The sequence below is a fragment of the Notechis scutatus genome, chromosome 2 (assembly GCF_049901735.1).
Source record: "Notechis scutatus isolate UNSWTSFEM ecotype Mainland chromosome 2, rNotScu1.2, whole genome shotgun sequence".
NCBI classification, from domain to species: domain Eukaryota; kingdom Metazoa; phylum Chordata; class Lepidosauria; order Squamata; family Elapidae; genus Notechis; species Notechis scutatus.
The window spans coordinates 1,921,305-1,948,329 of record NC_142010.1 but is presented as its reverse complement, the minus strand read 5'-3'; the positions used below and the strand labels follow the sequence as shown (position 1 = coordinate 1,948,329).

The 27,025-nt window shown below is 36.8% G+C and overlaps 2 protein-coding genes across 2 annotated transcripts in view; both read right to left on the bottom strand.

Annotated features, from left to right (window-relative positions):
- Positions 1–27,025, bottom strand: part of LOC113426308 (uncharacterized) — a 532,245-nt gene that overhangs the window by 278,539 nt on the left and 226,681 nt on the right. The gene's annotated exons all lie outside the window — the stretch shown is intronic.
- On the bottom strand, positions 100–21,953 carry LOC113426309 (vomeronasal type-2 receptor 26-like). Its single transcript, XM_087958820.1, has 5 exons — positions 21,792–21,953; positions 12,090–12,542; positions 3,403–3,630; positions 1,398–1,524; positions 100–1,001 (listed from the first exon to the last, which is right to left on the bottom strand). The coding sequence occupies exons 1-5, from the start codon at positions 21,951–21,953 to the stop codon at positions 100–102; spliced, it is 1,872 nt and encodes a 623-aa protein (XP_087814946.1).

Genomic DNA, 27,025 nt, shown 5'->3' with positions numbered 1-27,025 from the left:
TGAAGAAGAATAAGTGAGAATACATAAAACATTACTTCAAGATATGTGATTTTATACTGGATGTAAACTGAACAAAAATAAACACCAACACAAGGAGCCTTAATGAGATTTCATCATCAGATGTTCCTTGGTGTTTATGTCAGGTCTCAGTGTAATAATGTAGCACTTGGGAACAAAAATACAACCCAATAAACCTAGGCTGGAGGCCAAGATGGAGAAGATCTGCACAGCCACCATGTATTTCCCTTTGGTGCTCAGGTAGGTGGGGACAAAGGAGATCCATACACTACAAAAAACCAACATGCTGAAGGTGATCAGTTTGGCTTCATTGAAGGTCCCTGGCAGATTTCGAGCCAGAAATGCCGCCAAGAAACAGATGGCACCCAGAAAACCCATGTAGCCAAGGGCAGTGTAGAACATAGCAACTGAACCTTCGTTGCACTGCAGCAGGATGTCTTCTGGCTGGGAATGAAAGTCAGAATCTGGGAACGAGGGAAAGATTCCCAGCCATGCCATACAGATGCCTACTTGAATACCAGAGCAGGATAAAACAATCAAGTGGGCCAGACCCTTCCCCAGCCATTTCCTCATCCTGCTTCCTGGCTTTGTAGCCAGGAAGGCCACCACCACCATTACAGTCTTGGCCAGCAAAGAAGATACGGCAACAGAGAAAACAATACTGAAAATGGTTTGTCGAAGGAGACAGGTCATTTTCATGGGGCGACCGATGAATAGAAAGGAGGTCAAGAAAGAAAACAGGAGTGAAACCAGGAGGACGTAGGTAAGTTCACGGTTGTTTGCTTTGACTATGGGAGTGTCTCGGTATTTAATGAAGATTCCCAGAATAAAGGCGGTGGTTAGGGACAAAGCAATGGCAAAGAATGCCAGGATGAATCCCAATGATTCTTCATAGGATAAGAAGCTTATGCTTTTGGGGATGCACTGATCCCTCTTCTTATTGGAATACTGGTCATCTGGACACTTTTCACAATGGGCTGCATCTGGAAAAAAATGGTTAGCATGTATCTCTTTCTGCTGCTGTAGGAGCATGAAAACCTCATCAGAAATCAATTACTTTATTTTCAAGGTATTTCTGCCCAGGGATATTCATATGATACAATGTTAGTTAAAATAATCAACAGCCTTTTTGATGAATGTGATTATCAGCTCTCAAAACTTGTCCTCTTTCCCAAACCAAGCAAGAAAGTAACACCTCAATAGATTATTTTAATGCTCGCATCATCGTACAAAATTCGGTGATAGTGCTCCAACTTTGAAATGCTTGTGGATGCCTTCAAGATGTGTAATGTTTTTTCTTGCTTCTTGATCATATACCCAAAAAAAGCAATAGAGAATTTTGATTGTATGCTTGTTGTTTTTGAAGCCACTAACTGTACCTTCTTGCCCAGAGAATGTTCCTTCCATACACAGAGAACAGTTGTAGCAGCAAACTGGGGCTCCCTTTCTCACAAGCATGGCATAACCTGGGGAGCAACTTTCTGTACATCTTGAATAAGGCACCATCTAAACATAAACCAAAAGATTAATCAGGGCAATATATGAATTAGAGGCAATATATAAAAGGATGTGGTGGCTCAGTGGCTAAGACGCTGAGCTTGTCTATCAGAAGTTTGGCAGTTTGGCGGTTTAAATCCCTAGGATCATGTAACGGAGTGAGCTCCCGTTCCTTGTCCCAGCTTCTGCCAACTTAGCAGTTTGAAAGCATGTAAAAATGCAAGTAGAAAAATAGGGCCCACTTTGGTTGGAAACTAATAGCATTCCACGTGCCCTCAGTGTTTAGTCATGCTGGCCACAAAACCATGGAGATGTCTTTGGACAGTGTTGGCTCTTCAGCTTTGAAATGGAGATGAGCACCACCCCTTAGAGCTGGAAATGATTAGCACGTATATGCAAAGGAACCTTTACCTTTAAACATAAACTGAAAAATTAGTATGAATTAGAAGGGTTTACTGAAATCAACTGGCTTCCAAAAGTCAGGATCACATTGAGCAAATCAGTCAAGAAGTAGTGGCATGAACTTTAATTACTGTTCTTGCAAGGGACAAATGAAGGGTCATTCTCTTTCCTCTATCAATCTCCATTTTAGATCCCAAAAAAGATTCTTTGCCTTATTCTCCTTTCCAAAGGAAAGAAGTTCCATTGCAAAAGGTGTTTCTCCTTAGAGCATGTATGAGAATGCAATAACTTGTATATATTCTTTCTCCATCTTAGCCTTCTCAGGAAACCTCCAAAATCTAGCTTTCTCTAGAGTCCCTATCTTTATGTCCTACAACCGATCATTGTATCATCATATGTAAATGACTTTTTTTAGCTGCCCTCATTTCCCTCACCACATTCTTTTTTTTTTAAACAAGTTTTATTGATTTTCAAAACACACAAGTCATCATTATCCATTACACGTTTAAACCTTTTTCCATTATAAATTTAACAAGTCAGATAAGCTATAATTCTGTTTTAAACCATTTCCATATAAACATACCAAAAACCTCTTATCCAATTTCCCTTTATTTCTCTTTACTCTTATTCAATTTTATTATTATTATTTCATCTACTTCTTTCTGACTTAGTTACCATTGTTCTCATTCACCACATTCTTAATGGTATCTTCCTCTTATGCAATTTAGTGTGCTAAACCCTTCTTTTCTGGATTTTCTCCCAAAGGTGCTTTTCCAAAAGAAAACTGATCTTTGTTTTCCCTTGAAGACATTTCTCTTCCCATTCCAGAGGCTTCTTCGGTTCTGACAGAATGGTGGAGTATGGCAGTGTTTATATTCCTTGCAAGTCATCTGGTCGTTAGCAGCCTTTCTGAAAGTTTTTGAGGCCTCTTGGAATTTATCTGTGCCCTCAGAGTCATTTGAATAGTGCAAATGGGTGTGGAACCTTCCTGGAATTGCTGAATCTATATCCTGTTTGCAACACATTGTTTTCAGCAGTTCCAAATCCTTCCATCCTCCACCATTCAGTCAGAACTGAAGAAGTTTCTTGGATGAGAAGTGAAACGTTTTCAAGGGAAAACAAAGTCCAGGTGCCTTTTGAAAGAAAAACTTTGGCACAACCGTGACCTGGATGACTGAGAATCTCCATGGGCATTCTGGAGTTTCTGTTACTTAAAACAAGATAATTTCATGTACTATAAATTATGGCAACATATTCCAGTTCAATAATGTATATTGCAAATTCCGCAATACAATGCAGCAGGTTCCAGTGTGTGACAGATTATTGTAAGACCTCTAAGGTAAAATATATCTAATAAATTAATGAGGCTTTAAGTTCTCTTAGTTGGAAGTTATCACAATTGGCCTTAATAAGAATTATTTCTGAGCAGAAAATTTACATATATGGAGATAAATAGAAGAGCAAAATCCAAGCAGCCTCAACTACTTTGTTAAATAAAGTTGGCCATTGGATGGCACTTTGATTGACAGAAATCTTGACTTCTGAGGAGGCTTTTCTTTCTACACTCCCAATTTTCACCCCTGCATCTGATTTGTTCCAAACTGATGTCCAGTGCATGATATCAAAGTCACTAACAGGAACTCCATTTTCATCAAAAGAAATCCCATCTCTGGAAATATTGTGATGTTGGAAGTTCCTCAGGAACTTATGAAGCTGCAGAAACACAGAAAAAGCTATTACAATTTGAACTTTTATTCAATGTTTTTCTTGCTCTTATTCTGGATTGGAGGTACTCAGAATAATTCAACCTCTTCAAATCATCACTACAGTCTGAAAGAGATTTCATTGGCAGCTTCTTGCAGTCATTCTCCAGGAATTTACAGCTGTTTGTTAAATATTTATCTCACGTTCTTGAAAACATGGAATAGATAACACCACCATCAGGTGGCTTTGTAACTGGCTGACAAATTATATTCAACATGTAGTCCTCTGAGGAACCTTATTTACATGGAGTGAAGAAAGCCATGGGTTATCCCAAGCTTCCATTTTTGGCCCAGCACTCTTCAATGTCTTCAAAAAGGATCTAGGTGAGGGAATTGAAGGGGAACTCATCACATTTGCAGGTGACACTAAGCTGGCAGCAAGACAAGCTCAAGATCTAAAAAGATCTTGGCAAATTGAACATGGGCCCCTACCTAACAAAATGAAATTCAGCATAGATAAAAGTTAGGTTTTTCACTGAGGCAAGAAAAACCAATAGTATAGGTTACAGACTATGTGAAACTTGGCTTAATGCCAGTAATTGTGAGAAGGGTCTTGGAGTCCTAGTAGACAATCACTTAAATATGAGCCAACAATATGTGGCAGCAGACAAAAATGCCAATGCAATCCTAGGCTGCATTAACAGAGTGATAGAATCAAGATCACATGAAGTTCTAATAACGCTTTTCAAAACCTTATTAAGGCCATATTTAGAATACTGCATCCAGTTCTGGTCATCAACACAATATAAAAAAGATATTGAAACTCTGGAAAGACTGCAGAGATGAGCAACAAGAAATGATTAGAGGGCTAGAGGATAAAACATACCACGAACAGTTACAGGAATTTCTTATGTCTAATCTAAGGAAAAGAAGAACTGGGGAGACATGAGATCATTTTTCTAATATTTGAGGGGTGTCACAACATTTCCCAAAGTACTATTAGGCAAGACAAGAAACAATGGTTGGAAATTAACGAAGGAGAGAAGCAATGTATGACTAAATAGGAATTTCCTAACAGTGAGAGCAATCAACCAAGCTTGCCTTCAAAGTTGTTAGTGCTCCATCACTGGACGCTTTTAAAAAGAGACCTGGGCAACCATTTGACTGAAATGGTATAGGGCGAGGGTCTTCAAACTTGGCAAGTTTAAGACTTGTGGACTTCAACTCCCAGAATTCCTGAGCTAACATGACTGGAGGAGGAATTCTGGGAATTGAAGTCCACAAGTCTTAAAGCTGTCAAGTTTGAAGATCCCTGGTATAGGGTGCCCTGCTCGATTAGTGGGTTGGACTAGGGAACCTGTGGGATCCTTTCAAATTCTATTATTCTAAGTTTCATGTTCTGTGTTTTGCAGCTTCACCATCACAGCCCATCTGAGGCAAGACCATTTGCAGATATGGGAAAACTTGTCATGGGAGAAGATGGAGAATACAATTTTACCATCAGTCCTGATCAAAATGAAGTTAGCGGAGTTTAACTTTGGGCTAGGAATGTAACAAAAATTGCATAGTGATGTTATCTCTTTCAAAGAGTAGCTATGGAAGCATATCCATTAGTTCAGGAGATGATTGGACGCACCTTTGGTTGTCCCCAGAAGATGCTTTGATTTATACCTTGTTGCTATATTACAAACTTTTAGCCAGCAAAGTCCAATTTTAATGCGGAAAAAACAATCCAGCTGAACTCCTTAGCTTGGAGACTAGATGACTTTGTGATCACAATAAAGGGTTGAAGATTGTTGGACTATTCTGATGCTTGTGTCGAGAAAACCCCAATTTGACAATCGCCAAGAGGAAGTAGTGCAGACTATGATATCAGAAGCCGAAACAGTAGGCCAAATAACCACCCAAGACCAAGCCAACCGCAGCCCCATATGCCTAAAAAACAAACTGACAACTGAGTTGAAAGCAGCCCTTTTGACTGATCCCTGGTTTGCAGAGTATCAAACCGATTTGACAATGAATGAAGTACTGGCTTGGAAAGGGACAAAACTTTATGTACCTAATAATGTAAGACTAATAGTACTAAAGCGTAGCCATGACTCACAGTTGGGGGGACACTTTGGTTTCTTAAAAACCCTGCAATTAGTCAGAAAACTGTTCTGGTGGCCAAAAATGAAACCTGATATTGAAGACTATGTGAAAATCTTCTCAATTTGTGCCACAATGAAACACAGAACTGGGAAAACCCTTGGCCTCCTTCAACAAATATCTGAACCAACAAAGCTGTGGGAAGAAATCGCAATGGTCTTTATTGTAGAATTACCTGAGAGTGGAGGGAATACAGTTATTTGAACTGTTATCAACTTATTCTCTAAGCAAGTCCACTTTACAGCCTGTAAAGGACTACCTTCAGCTAAAAAGCTTATAAAACTTATAAAACTCAGATTGAGGCATACAGTTTACTGCTATGGTCTGGAGGGAGTTTTTAAAGTCCATTGGGTCATCCCAAGGGCTATCCTCAGTGTTCCATCCTGCATGCAATGGGGCAACAGAGAGAGCGAATGCCATCATTAGATGCTATGTAAATTATCAACAGGAAAATTGGGCGTAGCTGTTGCCATTTACAGAAGTTGCTTACAATAACGCAGTACATAGCAGCCCAGGCTTGACCCTGTTCCAAATCAACACCGGCATGGAATTTGTCCCTATGCCGGAATTACCTACGGAACACCCAACATCCATGTCTTTAACGGAATGGATGGACTCATAAAAAAAAGGTTGGGAAGATACAAAAAAATTTTTTTTTGACTGAAGCTGCTGAGGAATATAAAAAGCAAGCAGATAAACATAGATCCCCCCAACCACCATTTAAAGTAGGGGACAAAGTGTTTTTGTCAACTAAATATCTCAAATTGAAACTTCCCAGTAGGAAGTTGGGCCATAAATTTTTAGGTCCATTCCCTATATCAAAAATAATCAATCCAGTCACAGTCCAATTAAGTCTTCCCCGACTATTGGGGAAAATACACTCAGTGTTCCATAGTAGTTTATTGAAACCAGCTGTAGGGTCAAATCTAAGACCCTTCCCAACATCTCCCCCCAAACCTTTGATCGTACAGGGTGAGACACATTATGAAATTAAGAAAATCCTTGATTCTAGATTGTACCAAGGGATGTTACAGTATTTGGTATTATGGAAGGGTTACCTTTTGTCAGAGGCTATGTGGGTAAAAAGTTGGGATGTACATGTAGATAGATTGGTTAACCAATTCCATAACGAATTCCCTGACAAACCAAAGGGTTTGGAGGGGGAGAGGGGGTTAAGGGTATTGCATTAACCCCTGGTTGTCTTTTGTTTATTATCTCTTTTAGGAGGTGAACTTCTCAAGGGGGGATGCCTGCCAGCTTTGGAAGCCATATTCCACACTGTCACATAGCCTGAGAAAATGGGAGGGGTGGTTTCAATTGAGTAGTTCTAAGTAGACAAAATAAAATCCATTTCTTAGTTGTTATTTTTTTTTAAAAAAAAACAAGTTTTATTAATTTTTCAGAAACAAACAAATCATCATTAACCATTACACACTTAAACCTTTTTCCATTATAAATTTAACAAGTCAGATAAAACCTTATTTTATACACTATAATTCTATTTTAAACCATTTCCATATAAGCATACAAAAGCCTCTTATCCAGTTTCTCTTTACTTCTCTTTACTCTTATTCAATTTCATTATTATTATTTCATCTATTTCTTTCTGACTTGGTTACTATTATTCTCATTCTATATTTCTGCAAGGTTTTATTAATTCTCCCAGAAACATAAACACACAACACACAGAACATAAAAAAAAAAATCTTTTAAGAAAGTAACTTGGCCCCAGATATCTCTCTCTTCATGGACTTCAATTATATTCATGCTCATCTTACATGTCATTACTTATTTTATTTACCATTCTAAGTCTTCTATATTAACTTCTCCACACATTTCACTCTTCTTAATTCTATCTTAATTAATCCATCTTAATTTGAGTCATTATATTTGTATCTTTTGTCCATTCTTTATTGTCCCTTTGTCTCGTTCCTTATAATAATAAAAAAAGAATTTCTCCTGAAATCACTAATCAGAGTATGATGCCTTTCTATCTTCCCTCTAAATTAATCAAATTAACATTTAAAATAACACCCAATACCCAATCCGATTCTGCTTGGTACGTTCTATCTAAATAGTAAATCCAAAATAATTAAATACATAGTTAAACAGTAAATCCAAATGTTGAATCTTATAACATTCCCATTGCCTTTTCCAAAAACAAATGCTATAATAAAAATTTTATAATAACATCAATACCATAATCTTATTAAACTCTTTAATTAAAACTCAATATTCTAAACCTTCCCTTTAATATTATTAAATTTTAAAATCAATCATTACTAAACATTTCAACATTTTCTCTTATCAACTCTTAAACCATTTTAGTTTTCTATTTCTAATACAATGCTACAATATCATCTTATGTACCTTGCAAAATCTTTTTTGAAGAATTTATACTTTACCCTTTATCCCTAAAAAAGATTCCTTTTTTCCCATCTAGTTTCAAAACTTTGTGGCTTTTCTCCACCATTTTCCTTCCTTTCTTCCCCCACCAAACCTTTCTACCCCCCCTTCTTCTAACCTCTGCCTTACTGGCTTCCCTTCTCTGTTGTGTTCCTTTCTCCTTTTGTTTACTATCATTATATTGATTTTGCACCTTATTTTTCCCCTTCTTAAGTGTTTTTTTAAATCTTAAGTCCTTCATTTCTCTTCCTTTCCCTCTTCCTTCTTTCTTGGTTAAATTCTGAAATTCATTAAAGATGGCTTCTTCCTCTCCTTCTTCTTCTTCTGCTGTCTTCATCTGTTGTAATGTTTGTTGATAGTTAGCAAGCGCCATTTCTAAGAAAAGGAAGGCTTCTTTCAAACCATCTTTACCATTTTTTTTGTTTGCTCATATTCTTTTCTCAGTTCCTCAACAGAAAAAGCCATTATAAATCTTTTCTTTTCTTTTCCCCTTCTTTCTTCTTACAGCAACCAAGATATTTAAAAAAAAAAAATAAAACAATCCCAAAGTTATCAATCAGTCCAAGCCAAGGCAAAGTTCTCACTTTCTCTTCCTGGGGTAGTATCAATCAGAAAAAAAGAAAGTCCAAATCTGTTTCTTAAAGTCTTATTGCAATATATTTCAGTCTTCAAATCCTTAAGGCATCTCCTCCAACAAAATCTTAGCATACAAATATTTTTTTAGTCCTCTCCCTTCTCACTTATCACTTAAAGCCAGTTTTTACTTAAAAAAAATAGGTTTCTTAATATCCACTTATTAATTCCGTAGGGAAGGAGAGTAAACTTTCCTTTCAGCACCACCAAATTGCCGCTTATTTTCTCTTCTAGAAGGTATCATTCAGAAAGCCATAATTTCCAGGAATTTTGTTAAATATATCTTAGAGTCCTGGGAACCAAGAAAAACTTTCTCTTTTCAAAAGCTTTCTTCACTTCCTCCTGTGCATTCTTACCCGGCTGCCAGCTTCTTTGTGGTGGCCATTGCAGACCGCCGCTGCACCGTCTTGGGAAAAGGGGGTGCTGCCGGCTGGGAAGGGGGTCTGCAGCACCCCAAACCTCACTCCGGGTCCCCCTTATCTTCAGCCACCCCTGCAGGGCAGCCTCAGCTCCAGACCCGTCCGGGTTGGAGCACCAAAAATGGCTAGCACGGCAGGGATCGCGCAGTATCGCAAATCCCTGCCGCTTGCGAAGCCGACAAACCGGAAGTTTTTCCTGCCAGCTTTGGAAGCCATATTCCACACTGTCACATAGCCTGAGAAAATGGGAGGGGGTGGTTTCAATTGAGTAGTTCTAAGTAGACAAAATAAAATCCATTTCTTAGTTATTAAGTGTGGCACAGCAAAGAAAAAGGATCTTACACTGGGACAGATCGTGATTGGTCCATGTGATGTGATGATGGGAGAAAAGGGGAGGGATTGTAGTTTGGGACATTGTGGGAAGTCCAGGAAACTTTTAGTTTCAAGATTCCACAGATGTGTCAGGTGCTATTCTAATAAAGGTACTTTTGAGATTATCGCTTGTTCGGAGTTACTGATTGGAATGGAGGTTTGCTGGAACGATGACAGCTTGCTTAATTTTGAAAATTACATTTTGTCACCATAGAGCTATTTCTGTCACAAAAGCATCCCAAACTAGCACAGGTTGTTTAACTTTGGAAGATTTTTCTCTATCATCTCTCTCTAATTCACTGTCAGGGTTAGAGGCAGGACTCTGAGGCAACAGGTTCCTCAAATATCAGTTTTATTGGACATATCATATAGGCATAGGCTGGTGAAAACTGACTCTAAATGTTCCCATGGTTTTCACCTAATTAAAAGTAAAAGTTTTCCTCCCCTTTCCAAACAATCAGTTACCTTGTCCAATCAAGGTGTCATCCAGTTGCCTGGTGACTTCACTCAACTTCCCTCTGGCCATCAGTGGGAATGTCTTGGTTTCCAGGAGAAAGTATTTTGTTGTGGCTACAAAACTCCAGCTATCTATATTCCCTATCCCTCAGCTCTAGTGTGGCAACACTGAAGTATCAAAATGGCCTCAGTCAGGTCAGCTTCAGGGTTGACAGGGAGCCCCCCCCCCTTAAACAAAGAGGACCTCTTGCAAAGGAAATAAAATAAAGAGAGATTACTCAAAGTTCACACTAACTTCCCCTTCTACACCCTGGAGGTTCACATTAATCTCTCCTTCCACCGCCTAAGGCTTTGGGGGGGGGGGGTACTCATCGTGGAACTGTTTAACCACCCTGCCTTTACATCCTAGCTCTTGACCCAGGTAGTCTTGGATAGTGGGTACTCCTTCCATCGCACTAGGTACTGTAAGCAACCCCTATGTAATCTAGAATCTAGGATTTTCTTTACCTTATAATGTATTTCTCCTTGCACCACTATTGGATTTGGAGCTGCTGTATCTAGTGGCCTGATATGGGAGCCTACCACCGGCTTTAACAAGCTGCTGTGAAAAACTGGATGCACTTTGCCTAACAAGCAAGGGAGTCTAAGTTGTACTGTAACAGGGTTGATCATTTTCACTATGGGGAAAGGTCCTATGAACTTCAGTCCTATAAACATTTAGAGTTGGTTTAATGTCAGGATTTCAAGTAATATGCCCGTAGCAAATAGGACCCTGAGGCAAGTACGTTCCTCAAATATCAGTTTTATTGGACATATCATATAGGTGTCAACTCATAAAATATTTCTATGGTCTTTTTAGAGTTGCCAACAGAAAGGAAGGGTGAAGCAGTGCAGCAGCTTGCAAAACCGAAACTGCATTCCATAAATATTTTCAAAGGTAGGAACTAGGTGACTGAAGTTTCTGCCATGCAAAATTCTAACTAGAGCCTATGATTGATGACTCTTGGCTATGGATGTGTCCCATTGGAGAATATGAATTACAATACACCCAGGTGTTGGGGGGAAAACCAGGGTCAACGGTGACAATGAATTATGTGTCCTAGACTCAGCTACACTCAGGCAGCGCCGGCATTTTAACTCCCAATAAATCCTTTTTAAGTTTTGGAAGTTAGGCTCGAGAGATGTGATTTAGATGGAGGTAACTGCTGGAATCCTGACAAGAAGCATATGCTGGTGAAAACTGACTTTAAATGTTCCCATGGTTTTCACTTAATTAAAAATAAAAGTTTTCTTCCCCTTTCCAAACAATCAGTCACGTGGTCCACAAAGGTGTCATCCGGTTGCTTGGTGACTTCACTCATCCTCCCTCCAATCATCAGTGGGAATGCCCTTTATTCCCAGGAGAAAATATTTTGTTTTGGCTAGAAAACCCCAGCTATCTTTATTCTTCCCTCCCTTTCCCTCAGCTCCAGGGTGGCAACATTGAAGCATCAAAATGGCCTCTGTTAGGTCAACTTCAAGCTTGACACTCACTCTCAAATACCACTAACTGGGCAACTGCTCTTTGGAATATCTCACCCTTTCTACATCTAATTTAATATTGAGAAATTGGAAGGGGAGAATCAATGGAACCTCAAAGGAGAAGACTTACTTGCCATGGCTGTACAATCTGGGGTGGTTGATGGTATCCAACTTGCATTCTCCTCTTACTCTGTTGGGAGGAAGAGGCAGCATTGAGGACCCAGGCCACAATTTGAATTATTTGGGAAATACTGGAGGAATCCTGAGACAGGATTCTTGCAATCACATCATGGGGCGGGAATTCCCAATTCTCTTTTTCTCTGCATTTTTTCCAAACTTTCTTCGATAACAGAGGACTTGAATAGGAACATTGGAATGCTTCCTTTCCATACAATACAACCATAGATGCATAAGATGTAAAGTCATAATACTGAGTCCTCCTTTTTGTCTGGATGAGGAAGGAAAACAAAGCATGTCTGTTTTGGAGATCAACCCAAAGATCAAAAATACTTACACTTAAAGCTGTCAAAGTTGTTGCAATCCACACCCTTCCCACCAGGGTTGTATTAGTCCTATCAATTATTTGTATTATTGCTGCTAACATTCCCGAGGCCTGAACATCCAGTTGGCATACTATAATTTTTATTTGACTCTCAATAAGAGAACGAAACATTTTCCTTTTTTCTTGCATGAGAGTATCTCCAGCACTTGTCTGCATATTTGCTTCTGGGACAGTTCCTGAGAGAACAATGCAAATCCCATTTTTTAAGGCAAGAACTTCCAAGCGTCTTTTGAATTTTTCTCCCTTTTCATTGTCCTGAGAAAGGAGGCCAATCCACGTCCAATGGAATTGCAGGAGCAGCTGGACAATCGCTGAGTAAGGAGGTTCTTGGTTTGGGGTCATCCGATATGAAAAAGGAAAATGATGGTTTTGCTTGGCCACCTGGTTGATGACACTGTAGTTGATCTAAGATAAAAGAGAAGGTATTGGTAGTTTGTGCCAGTTTTAATGATGAAAGTCAGATGGTAAATTAAGGGCCTTCCCCCACTGCTGAGAGACGTTTCAAATGATAACTGCTTGAATTAGAATAACAGAGTTGGAGGTCTTCTAGTCCAACCCCCTGCCTAGGCAGGAAACCCTACACCACTTCAGACAAATGGTATCCAACCTCTTTTTAAAAGCTTCCAGTGTTGGTGCATTCACAACTTCTGGCGGCAAGTTCTCCCACTGGTTAATTGTTCTGACTGTCAGGAATTTTCTCCTTAGTTCTAGGTTTCTTCTCTCCTTGATTGGTTTCCACCCATTGCTGCTTGTCAGGTGCTTTGGAGAATAGCTTGACTCCCTCTTCTTTGTGGCAGCCCTTGAGATATTGGAACACTGCTATCATGTCTCCCCTAAGAAAGTGTTTTCCTTAGATTTCACATTCTTATAGCTTTGCCATCATTTGAATAAGACACTTCAGCTTCTCTGCCAGTGGAGCAGTCTCTTCTGGAGCTCTGGAGATCTTCAAAGAAACAGAAATGGGAAATGGGAGAGGGTGGGCTTGAGCGGCAGTGGAAATATGCTTTTCTCAGAGCTCCAAGGAAGACACCAATACCCCCGCAGCTGGATGGTCCCAGTGGACCCAAACTGTCCTGTAGAGATGTTAAGTGAAAGGTGTGCATCCTGTCGATCCCAGGGACATCACAAAGTCCCTGGTTGATGTAGGAAAGCTCCTACAGTCCGGCAGCGGAAGAAAGCGGCCATTAATCTTGAGCCGCTAAGAAGCTGTGCCAGTCTCGGAATGGAAAAAGAATAGAAAGAAGGTGTGTCGGTATGTGTGAGAAATTCTTATTTTTTAAAAAAAGATAGAGAAGTATACCAAGTGAAAGATTTATTTAAAAAAGAAAGAAGACAGGAAAGTTAAGGGCAGTGACAAACGGCGGGAAGCTGTCAAGTTCATTCGGACTTTTTTTTTTAAAAGGAATATTTTGTTTGCTTCTTTACTTTGAATAACTGGACTGGACTGAACTTAAAAATTAAGAAGAAATTGAACTTTTTTTGTTTTTTTGTTTAAAATCTCTGAAGTACTTTGTTCTTTTGACTTTTATTCATTTTCACTGTTTAGAATACATAGATACAGTGTAACTAAGATACAAGTGCAAGGAAAGATAAGCAATACTGACATCTAGAGGTCATAGGGGAATTTTTTTTCCTTTTTTTAGAATAATAGACTAAAGATTAAGCTATTTTGACTACAGAGAAGTGGAGAAAGATAATGAGTCAGCACTGAAAACAGGTGATGCATTTATATAGCTGGTATACAATTGGAAAGTTGAATAAGATAAAGAAAAAGAAAGAGAAAGAACACTGTGACCTTGGATAATATATATGCTTTGGATTCTGGCTTTCTGGACTGACTGAATGTTACACTGAGACTTTGGTTTACTTAGTGACATGGATTCATAAATTACAGCTGGTACCTTCCTTTTTTATTTTGTTTTGTTTTTATTTTGTTCTTTATTCTATTTTTGCTGGAGTGTATGTTGGATTTACTTTTTCCTTTCTTTTTTTTCAGGGGGGGGGGGGTTGTTTTACTTTTTGGCCTAGTTTTTCAAAGTGGATTAATTTTGGAATGTTTGTTTTCTTTTTCTCTATTTTTTTTCCTTTTCCATTTTTTCTTTTTTTTCTTCATTGATAGTTTGACTAACAAGTGGATTAATAAGTAAATATAATTTGGCATTTTTGGATCCTATTTTTATTTTTTTGCTGTTTTTTTCTTTTTGTTACTCCCTTTTCCTCTCCTCTTCTATGTAGCGGTTGATGGATTTGTATTTTCTTTTCTTTTTACTTTTTGGGGAAATTTTCTCTTTTGTTTTTTTCCTTTTTCATATATTAGACTTTCCGAATCTTATATATTTTGACTCTATTTCTTTTTTGGATTTATAGTTTGCCTTTTTCTTTTTGGATTTTCTAACTTTGTTTTCTTTTCTTCTTTTGGATAAAATTGGATTAAGGTAGCAAAGAACCTGAAGATTTATTTATAAGTTTGGGGGGCTTTTGCGAATGAATTACTATTTGATTTGATATGAGTAAGAGAATTCCTACTGGATCATCAATCCCTTCTTCCTCATCCCTGAGCCCAGCTAGTCAATAATCTATTACAATTATGCTTCAGCAAGAGAAAGAAAAAGAAATTTCAATGGAAGAAATAAAGTCAATGTTTCAAGTAATACAAGATCAAGAGAAGCATACAGATGATAGAATGGAAAAGCTGGAGGAAAAAATGGAAGAATGGAAGGAGATATACAACAGGTGTTAATGATATATGGAGAAAAAATACAGAAGATGGAAGAAAGAGGTGATAAAACAAATAAGAAAGTAGGAGAAATAGATAACAGATTGACAATGGTTGAAAGCAGGAAAGGGAAAGATTCAATAGGAGGGAGCAGTAGGTGGTCAAATGATAATTAAAGAACCAAGACAAAAAAGAACAACAAGAGCAATAAATTCTACCTATAAAGTATAAACAATGGAAGAGGAAAAGAAATTGATTTCTATAAACATAAATGAACTAAATTTGGCTATTAAAAGGAAAAAGATATTTCATAAACTAGGAAAATTAAACATGGATATAATCTCCCTTCACATCATTGGGGGAGCTGAGTATTAAAGATATATGGAGAGAATTGAATAGTAAAAATAGACAATTTACATTTTACTCAAATAGACATCTATCATGGTCAAGAATAGATATCATTTGGATGTCAACAGATTTAGTACCTAACATTCAGGAAGCAAACACTGACACAATCATTTGGGCTGACTATAACCCAATAAGGTTTAAATGGAAGGGACAGAAGAAAAGATTAAGATGGACTTTGAATAATTCAATTTTGAAAGAAAAATATTTTTTTAATAACCTGGAAAAAGAATTGGGTTTTTCCTTAAAGAAAATAAATCAAGTGAAACCTCATTACAAAATGTATGGGATACTATGAAAGCATATACCAGAGGTGTGATTGTAACCTATACAAAAAGAAGGAACATTAAAAAGAGACAAACACAACAAACTTTAGAACAAGAACATAAGAAACTGGAGAAGGATTTACAAAGGTATCCACAGCACAAAAATATCAAAAATCAAATGGATATAATTAAGCACAAAATTGGACTAATGGAAAAAGAACAACTGGCGCAAAAGATTAGAGGGACCAAACATAACTATTTTGAAAATGCAAATAAACCTGGTAGATGGCTAACAAATAAGCTGAAGAAAGACAAAGAATTAAAAAGAATACCACAATTAATAGATGAAAATGGCATGCTATGTTATGAAAATGAAGAGAAGAAAAAATAGTACAGAGATACTATGAGAAACTATATGATCAAGAGGCAATATTAGAAAACAAAGTTCAGCAATATTTACAAGGGGCAGAATTACTGAGAATACCTGATGAAGTAAAGATCATGTTAGATGAGAAAATAACAATGATGGAACCGACAGAAGCAATAAATAGACAAAATATGGGGAAAGCCCCTGGCTCGGATGGGCTACCAGCTGAATTTTATAAGACAATAAAGGAAGTAATTTCTACTACAATGTTGGAAGTATTGAATGAGGTTTTGACAAAAAATAAAGTACCTGACTCATGGACAGAGCCATATGTTACACTTATACCAAAAGAAGATACTGACCCACAACAAATAAAAAATTATAGACCAATATCCCTGCTTAATGCTGATTATAAAATATTTGCTTCTATAATGGCAGAAAGACTAAAAATATATTTAAATTATTTTATACACTCAGATCAAAATGGATTTAGGGATACAAATGACAGCTAGATGTGGAATACTCAAAGAAGATAATTATGAGAGATTACTACAACAGATTGCGATAGACTTGGAAAAATGGAAAAAATTACAACTATCTTTAATAGATAGAATAGCAACAATTAAAGTGAATATATTGCCAAAAATATTATACTTATTCCAGACGATTCCAATAAGATTGAAAAAAAAAACTTTGGAGATTTCAATAAAATGATGTTGAAATTTATCTGGCAGGGGAAAAAGACAAGAATTAAGATAAAACTACTACAAGATGCAAGGGTGAGAGGGGGTTTTGGATTACCCAATTGGGAACTATATTACCAGGTAACAATATTGACGTGGATGAAGGAATGGATTGTAAATATTGATTTACAATTGATCTGGCATGCATTTTTGTGGTACAAAGAAAGTAAGGTACATGGATACTTTAGGAGACACTACATTAGGAATGCTTTATTAACAGTATGGGAAAAAATAAGAGACTATCATTATATGAAAATACCAGTCTGGTTATCAACATTAGAAGCTTTTACATACCCACAGCTGTTTAGAAAGGAATACATTATTAGATATGAAGAAATTTTAAATGAAAAGGGTGAACTCAAAACAAAGCAAGAATTGGAGTTACAAGAGATAAATATAAATTGGTATTCATATTGGCAAATACATACAAGGTATAAAAAAGACATTAAGATGGCTGGGTTTTATAAGGAATTGACTGAATTGGATAAAATCCTAGCAGGCACTGAAGAGAAGTTGATCAAAAAATTATATGGTTATTTATTAGGAGTGAAATTAGAGGAAGAACAAGTAAAAAATCAATGATTGTGTGGGGGGAACTTTTGGATATGGAATAGACTTGGATAAATGGCAGATATTATGGTCTAGAAACTATAAATTAACTGTCGATGGCCTATAAAGAGAATTTGTATAAGATGTTTTACAGGTGGCATCTACCCCCAACGAGAATTGCTAAGATGTTTAAAGATAAGTCAGAAATGTCAAAAGTCACCAGGATCATACTACCATATGTGATGGACATGCACAGAAGCTAAAAAGTATTGGACTAGAATACACATGTGGCTGGAGAAAATGATAAAACAGCATATAGATTTAAAACCAGAGACATTTTTATTGAGAATTTTGCTTGAGGGTTACAATAAAGAGTTAACATATTTGATTATCAATGTATTAACAGCAGCTAGGATTGTATTTGCACAAAATTGGAAAAATGAGAAAATTCCTATGGATGAGGAAATAATTTAGAAAATAATGGAATGTGCAGAAATGAGTAGATTGACAATGGCAATTAGAGAACAAGAAGAAAAAGATTATTATAAATTTGGAATTTATTTTATAAATGGGGATGTCTTGCGAACTGCCTATGCTTTTCACCTGTTGTCTATTCCATTTGCACAACAGCATGTGAAATTGATTGTCAATCAGTGTTGCTACCTAAGTGGACAGTTTGATTTCACAGAAGTGTGATTGACTTGGAGTTACATTGTGTTGTTTAAGTGTTCCCTTTATTTTTTTGAGCAGTGCATTATACTGTACTTACATATTTCAATTTCTTACTCTTCTATCCAGTGCCACATTGCACCACAGGCTGTCCAGGAGTTGGGGGATGCTTTAGTCCAGGTGTGGGAGGAGATCCCTCAGGAGACCATCTTCCACCTCATCAGGAGCATGCCCAGGTGTTGTAGGGAGGTCATACAGGCACGTGGAGGCCACACACACTACTGAGCCTCATTTTGACTTGTTTTAAGGACATTACATCAAAGTTGGATCAGCCTGTAGTGTTTTTTTCCACTTTAATTTTGAGTGTAACTCCAAATCCAGACCTCCATGGGTTGCTAAATTTGATTTCCATTGATAATTTTTGTATGATTTTGTTGTCAGCACATTCAACTATGTAATGAACAAAATATTTAATAAGAATATTTCATTCATTCAGATCTAGGATGTCTTACTTTTGTGTTCCCTTTATTTTTTTTTGAGCAGTGTATATCATTACCCATAAACAAATGAGTTAGATAGAGTAAGAAAATGAATGTGAAATATATCATTGAAAGTCAATAATTACAATGTTAAGGATAATATAACAAGTGATACATGTGATTAGAATGATTATAAACATATACAACTAAAATATGTATGAGAATGTTACTATGTGCACAAAGATATAGGTACCCAACTGACACACTGTTGAAGAGAAAGGTTTTATTTGTTTGTTTTTGTTGTTGTTATAAAAAAAAACTTTTTATTAAAAAAAAAAGAAATCCATGGGCAATGGGATGCAGGAAGGAAGTGAATCCAGGAGGCTAAGAAACCAGACCCAGTGCCTGTGGAGACCCAGGGCAGGATGTGGGGGGGGGAGGAACTATGGGGGCCCCAAGGGATTGTAAGTGAGCATGAGGTATCAGGGGAGACTTTGGGTGGCCTCTTCCAACTCTCAGCTCTGCATGGCCTTCCCCACCCTGAGATCCCTCATGTGCATTTAGTGACCTGTGCATTAGATGAGCAAATACATTGGGCAAATCTGGGACGGATCACATTTATTTAATGGATTCTCGAGTTTTGAATATATATATATATATCCCCATAAACACGGACCCAACCACATATCTGGAAAAAATAACCAAGAAGAAAATTATAACCAGCCACATGAGCAAAGAGATCCAACAGACGATTATCCCAAGAGAAAAATCTTCCAGATGCCCCAAACTATACGGCCTCCCAAAAATACACAAAGAAGGCATACCTCTCAGACCCATAGTCAGCTCCAGAGGAGCACCACTACAAAACCTAGCTAAACACTTAGCAAAGCAGCTACAGCCTCATGCTGAAGCAGCAGCTTCACATGTACAAAACTCATACCACTTCTTGAAAATGATCAAAGATCTACATGTGGAACAAGAAGATCTGCTTGTAAGTTTCAACGTGGTTTCACTATTCACTCAAGTCCCAATAAAAGAAACTCTTGAAATCATCAAAAATAAATACCAACCAGCTAAACACCTCATGGAACTAGCAGAACACTGCTTAACCAACACATATTTCATATACAAAGGACAAAGATACAAGCAAATTGAAGGAGCCCCTATGGGATCACCACTGTCACCCGTCATTGCAAACCTGTTCATGGAAGAATTCGAACTCAGAGCCCTAGCTAATGCCACCCACAAACCCAAACTATGGTTAAGATACATCGATGACACATTTGTGATTTGGCCCCATGGAAAAGAAAACCGAAACAATTTCCTAACACACATAAACAACACACATCCCAAAATCAAGTTCACCATGGAAATGGAAATAAACAACTACCATTCCTAGATGTACTAATCTACAAAAAAAGAGATGGCACACTAGGACACACCATATACCAGAAGAAAACACACACCAACCGCTACCTCAACGCCCAATCCCACCACCACCCAGCACAAATAAACTCCGTGGCCAAAACACTAATCGCCAGAACCAAACCTGGCAGACAAGACACACATAAAGAATGAACTATGCACCCTGACTAAAGTACTGACAGCTAACGGCTTCCACAAAAGCAAAATCACCGGTTTGATCCACAAAAACACACTGAGACATAATGGAGACCTAGAAGATGAACAGACCTATGGAACAGCTGTCCTGCCCTACATAAGAGGTACTACAGACAAAATTAGTAAGATACTACACAGGCATCACATCAAGACTGCCTTCAAAACAGACAGAAAAATAAGCAGCCATCCTAAGAAACCCCAAAGATAAAATTGACCTGGAAAACCAAGGCATATATGAAGTCCCCTGTGCATCATGCCCTGCCACATACATTGGACAGACCAATAGAAGAATAAGTACCTGCCTGGATGAACACAAAAATGCAGTAAAATAGCTGGAACACACTTCCTCACTAGTCCAACACATGAAAGCAACAGGTCATAGCATCGACTTCAATGGCACCAAAATCTTAGCCACATTGAAAACCTCAGCCACAGAATTATCATAGAAGCCATAGAGATTGAAAAAAGACCTGAAAGCATGAATAGAAGAGATGATTCCACCAGACTGTCAATTATTTGGAAGCCTGCACTCACAAACAAAAAAATATCCACACTACAAGCCAGGCAAACACCTGGGCACAAACAGATCCCCCCTGATACCTCCAGCTCAAACATACCCCAACCAGGCACCCAGATGAAACCTAGCTTCCAAATAAATGATAGCCATCCATTTACTCGGAGCCAAGCCGCACTAAAAGCCTCCAATACAGGAACACAATGTTGCCAGCCAATCAAGACAAAAAAAGCCACAAAACAGACAGAAGATATTAGAAACACCAATCAAACAGAACACAGCAAACTCCAAGACCAATAAACACAGACCAAGACTCCCAACCAATAAGGATGAAGAAAAAAAAACATTCTGGCACAGCAGTAGGCTAGCCCCAAATTTAAAACTGAAATGGCTGTGAAAGTCTGACTCACAGACGAACACAATACAGAAGCCTGATGATGGCAGATGAGATTCTGCCGAAACGTTGCTACAACTTTAAAAGCACCACTATAATGATGTGGGAAAATACCTGAACAAAGCTGAATACCATACATATACATACATATATACATACATACATACATACATACATACATACGAATGAATGTATATGTATATATATACACACATATATACAAAGCATATGCATATACACAGACACAGAAACACATATACATATACAATAAATATACACATATGTGTGTGTATATGTAGCATATACATACATCTATGTGTCTGCATATGTGTATAATAGATACATGCGTGGGTGTGCCTGTGTGTGTGTACACACACACACACACACACACACCCACGTGTGTGGGGATGCATTGGCTCAGTGGCTAAGACGCTGAGCTTGTCGATAAGCAAGGTCGGCAGTTTGGCAGTTTGAATCTTTAGCACCACGTAACAGAATGAGCTCCCATTACTTGTCCCAGCTTCTGCCAATCTAGCAGTTCAAAAGCATGTAAAAATACAAGCAGAAAATAGGGACCACTTTGGTGGGAAGGTAACAGCATGACGTATGCCTTCGGAGTTTAGTCATGAGGGTCACACAACCATGGAGACGTCTTCGGACAGCGCTGGCTTTTTGGCTTTGTACTGGAGATGAGCCCCCTAGAGCATGAAACGACTAGCACGTATTTGCAAGGGGAACCTTTACCTTTACCTTATATACATATGTATGTACACACACACACACACACACACACACACACTTTGTGAATTAAAAATTATTTCAGCTCTTCAAATATTTACTCTCTGACTTTCAATTTATTTGGAGAAATATATACAAGTGCTGGCAAATCTGAACAATTTATAACACAGAATTAATTTCATTTGGCTTTATACCTGTGGAATTTTATAGATGCTCAAGACATTTGACATATGATCAAAGAGTTCAGAATCCATCTCTTCGAGCATTGCCAGCTGGTTCTTTTGTCTTCCACATCTGTAGTTTGGGACATTCTCCTGTCCTGTAGACAGCACATCCAGCATGGCCTCATAAGTCATTCTTGCACTGAAAAAGTTCTGGTAGATGTTGTAGCCCAGGGTGATGTTGGGTAAGAGCCTTGAATTCTGGTTGACTTCATGAACAGCCAACAAGAAAGGCAGAAGATGATAGAAGGTGTTCTGACTGCAACATAATAAATTCCATCATTTTGCTTTATATCAATGATTTACGTGATCAACTAAAGAGCAGTTGCATTCTTTTTGCCAATGTCATAAAATTATTCTATTCTACAGATAATTCTGTTGTTGTGCAAAGTGATCACGACTATGTGTCTGAATGGTCATCTATTTGGCAACTTAAAATTTCAATTAATAAATGCTCTGTCTTACATATTGGTAAATGTAATCAGAATGTCAAGTATAAGCTAGGTGGCATTGATCTAGCAAATGACCCTCACCTTGTTAAGGACCTAGGTGTAGATATCTCTGATGATTTATGCTCCAAACCTCACTGTAACAGCGTTGCTAAAAAAGCTAAATTATCAAAAAAATTACAACAGTTGAAGACAGCAGAGGAACAAAAAAAAAAAGAAGGAGCCATTTAATGAAAACTTAAGGACACTTAAGATCAAAAACATTTGAAAGGGAAAATAGTGAAAACCATATGTGTTTAAAAAAAAAAAAAATAAAACAAACGACGGGAGCAGGCGAGGCTGGGTGGGTAGAAAGGTTTGTTGGGAAAAAAAAAAATTGCTAAGGTGGAGAAAAGCTAGTTAAAAAAGAAATTTTATGGATAATGGTAAAGATTTTTTTTTTTAAAATAAATGGTTTAAAACTTTAAATATTAAAAATTTTAAATAATATAATTTTAAAAATTAATAAAATAATATTAATTTTTTTTTAATAATTAAAAAAATTAATATATTTTTTTTATTTATATATTTTTTTATTATTATTTTTTTTTTTTTTTTTTTTTTTTTTTTTTTAAATAAAAAATAAAATTATTTTATAATTTAAAAAAAAAAATAAAAAAAAAATTTAAATAAATTTTTTAAAATAATTTAATTAATTTTTCTTTATTTTTTATTTTTTTTTTTTTTTTTTAAAAAAATAAAAAAAAAAAAAAATAATATTTTAAAAAAATAATTATTTAAAAAAAAAAAAAAATTTAAAAAATTTTTTAAATTTAAATAAAAAATTTAAAAAATATATATAAAAATTAAAAAAAAAAAAAAATTTTTTTTTTATTAATAAAAAAAATTTTTTTTTTTTTTTTTTTTTTTTTTTTTTTTTTTTTTTATTTATTAAAAAATTAAAAATAATAAAAAAAAAAAAAAAAAAAAAAAAAAAAAAAAAAAAAAAAATTATAAATAATTATTTAAATTTTTAATATTATATAAAAAATTTTAATTTTAAAAATTAAAAATTAAAATAAAATAAAAAAAAAAAAACTTATGCTAGACCAATTTTAGAGTATTGTTCAACTGTTTGGAATCCCCACCATATATCTGACATCAGTACAATTGAGCAGATTCAGAAGTATTTCACGAGAAAAGTCTTGCACTCTTCTGTACACAACAGCTTAGGCTCAAAATTCTTGGTTTGGATAATTTAGAACTGTGTCTCTTGTGGTCAGACCTAGGTATTGCATACAAATATTATATGTAGTAATGTTTTACCTGTAAATGACTTTTTCTATTTTAATCACAATAATAGGTGCACGAACAACCGCTGTAAACTCAATGTAAATTGTTCTAAACTTGAATGTAAAAACTACGATTTCTGTAATGGTCGTGCTGACAATTACCTTTTCAATTGGTGGTTTGGAGGCTTGGAAAACGAAAATTGGTACAATCGACCTGCGACTCCAGACATTATTCCAGTAATCCAGTAGTCTCCTGGTTTGTAGTAATTGAACCATTCCTTTTCTTCTATTATCACCTTAAATGGACATTTCATCAGCATACTGGCACAGGGAATTTGAGACAGAAGCTGAAGCAGAAAAAGCTGTACATGCAACAGCAGCAACATTTGACATATCCTGCAAGAGATCCTTCCTACAGTTCTTTCTTCAGCACAGAGTTCAATCTCAGAGATAACAGAAGACCACAATGACAGTGAGGAAGGCCAGTTTGCCCCCAAATTTGGAAGTTTTATCTTCCAAATTTTAGATTGCTAGAGTATTTGCCCAGCTTTAACCCAACCTCTGCTCTCTTCACTGAAGGAGGCAGTTACAAATCAGATTATCAGGTGCTGTCTATTCCATTGGTTGTCACATTGATTGGCAATTAATTGTAGTGGTGGAAATCCCAAAGGAGAATAAATAATCATGGTTTTAAAAATGAGAAGGGGAATTGGGAATGAACATTGCTGCAAAACTGGGCAGTTGGAGAAAAGAGTTTTGTTTGACTCAGGAGAATAATCCTAATTTGAGAACCAAGAAAGGAACAATTCAGGGAAGTCTGATTGTTTTTTAGTCTGCAAACTTATTCTTGAGATTCTAAAGCTTAAAATGTGGGGAAATAAATTCAATGTTCTTGAACTAGGCAATGGGCCATTATACTTCTTTCTGATTCTGTCTGATGTGGATGAGGCCATTTTTCTCAATGAAGGTTAGATACTCTAGAACAGTTAATTCCAGATCATGATATAGTGAGCATCCTATTGGAGGCCCCTGTTAAATGTCTTGTGTCTTTCAAAATGTGGACGACTATCAGTCTTCCTGGTTACAAAGAAGATCTAGTCAAAATTCCCTGGTGCATTAATCTAAAAAATAGCTTGTTACTGACTCCTTCATGAAGTGGTGATATTTTCTGTTTCTTACATAGGGAACCAAGTGATGATGCTATATCAGTACAATACCAGCAATGGCTGAAGGTGAAGGGCTAAACTACATGAGCTGAGCCCATGGCCAATGCTATATGACAGTAATGGCTAACCTTTTTGCCACCAAGTGCCCAAAACACATGAGTATCTCCCAGAAATGTGATGTTGGTGTGTCCCCACTCAGGCATGCGCATCCACATGCATGTGCCCAACCTCGTGCACATGCACGGCAGACACCCAAAGACTAGCTGCCTGGTGGGAAGTACGCACACATGTGTGGAAGAGCTGAGCTGGGGTGATGGCTCATGTGCCCATAGAGAGGGCAATGCATGCCACTTCTGATGTGCAGGTATGTGCAGATATGAGTCCTTCTGCTAAGGCCATGCTCTCCATTGCATCCTCCGAAATCATTTAATGGAGTATAAATTAATTAGTTACATATATTGTCTGGACAATCAATTGCTTCAAGTGTGAACATTAATCTGAAGCTCAGATACCAAATGTGTAGACTCAGGGGTGGGATTCTACCAGTTCAGACCAATTCAGAATAGAATAGAATAGAATAGAATAGAATAGAATAGAATAGAATAGAATAGAATAGAATAGAAGAATTTGGCGGGACCTTGGAGGTCTTGTAGCCCAACCCTCTGCTTAGGCAGGAAACCATATACCATTTCATTCTTGTTGAGTTCATTCCTGTTGAGTGCTGGGCTCTGGACACTTTGATTTGGTCAAGGATTGGAGGGAGGAAATGTTTCTCACCAATGCAGATAACCTAGAAGTGGCTATGGTAGGTTTGACACTACAATGACAGAAATCAAAATTCGGACAATCTAGAATCCTGATTTATCATAATTGGTGAAACTGCTCAGTATGTGAATAAAAATACATTTCAATTGCATTTGGAAGGTCTTTGCTTTTCCAATGCTTCCTGAATGAAAGAGACATAGTGTAGAAGGCAGAAGTAATGGCAGAGACCTCATTACCAAGACAAGGTTAGATAAAAGTAGTACTGACTTATATGACATAGCTTTCCTAATCTGTAGTACACCGAAGGGCTGATTGACAAAAAGACAAAGAAAAGGCACATGCACAAAAACAAATTTATATATTTATAGGTAAAGTTTAGGTAGATATAGGTAAAATTTTCCCGTCAGTCCAAATCAACTAACCAACTCAAGGGGCGGTGCACATCTTTGATTCACAAATGAAGAGCCAGCTCTATCTGAAGATGCTTCCATGAACAAGTGGCTGGCATGACTATACACCATAGATGTATGGAACATTGTTCCTTTCCCACTAAATTGGCACCTATTTTTCTACTTGCATTTACATGGTTTTGAATAGCTAAATTGGCAGGACACACAGACACACAGGCATGCACACACCAGAGGTGGTATTCAGCAGATTCTGACCAGTTCTGGAGAATTGGTTGGAAATTTTGAGTAGTTCGGAGAACCAGCAAATACCACCTCTGACGGGAGGTTTTACAGTATCCTTCCCCTGCCTCGCCCACCAAGTCACACCCACAGAACCGGTAGTGAAAAATTTGGAATCTCACCACTGGCACACACTATATGTATATGGAAATAGTTATGGATATAGAGATGGATAAAAAACAGGAACCAATTTTAATACTCATAAGCACACCTTCATTGTCACATCAGGTGTCTACATGATTTTCCCTGAAAAATCATTCAGAGTTGTACACATTTTTCTTTTGATTGAAGACTGTCAAAAATAACAATTAGTCTCATTAATTTATTTAGACAAAAAAAGATTAAAGTTGCTCCAATTTTCATGTTGATATTTTATCTATTCTTAATATATGGAATGTTAGCTGTCTCTCGGTTTTTCTCTTTCTCAACCTACCCCATCTATCTAACTCATTTATCTATCTATGAGTGATCTTACATTATCCAGACAGAAGAGACCAATCAAATATATTTTTGAAATTAACTGTTTTTTTAATAGTCGGAACATCATCCCGGAAAATGAAATATAACACCAACCTATATAGCAACAAAAACACACATTATTAGCCATAGTCTTTAATTTAGTCTAAAACAATATCAGAATATCTCTGGTAACAATTTATCTCACCTGGTTTAAGCAATTTTATTAATGTCACTGATGATAGTTATGACTTAATATGAATTCAGAGTGTGACAATTGAAGGATATGATTAATTGAAATAGTTTGAGTTGTTTTAGCAATGTAACTACTCAATTATTATAATTCAAGATTCACATGGAATGAAGAAAGATAAGTGACAACACGTAAAACATTACTTCAAGATATGTGAT

What these genes read in the sequence shown, in the direction of transcription:
- LOC113426309 (XM_087958820.1), bottom strand. Translation starts at nt 21,953, where the DNA reads ATGACTTATGAGGCCATGCTGGATGTGCTGTCTACAGGACAGGAGAAT. An exon ending in CAACTTTGACAGCTTTAAGT is followed by an intron (nt 3,631 to 12,089) that starts GTAAGTATTTTT and finishes GTGTTTCTGCAG; the next exon opens with CTTCATAAGTTCCTGAGGAA. An exon ending in GGCCAACTTTATTTAACAAA is followed by an intron (nt 1,525 to 3,402) that starts GTAGTTGAGGCT and finishes GTTTATGTTTAG; the next exon opens with ATGGTGCCTTATTCAAGATG.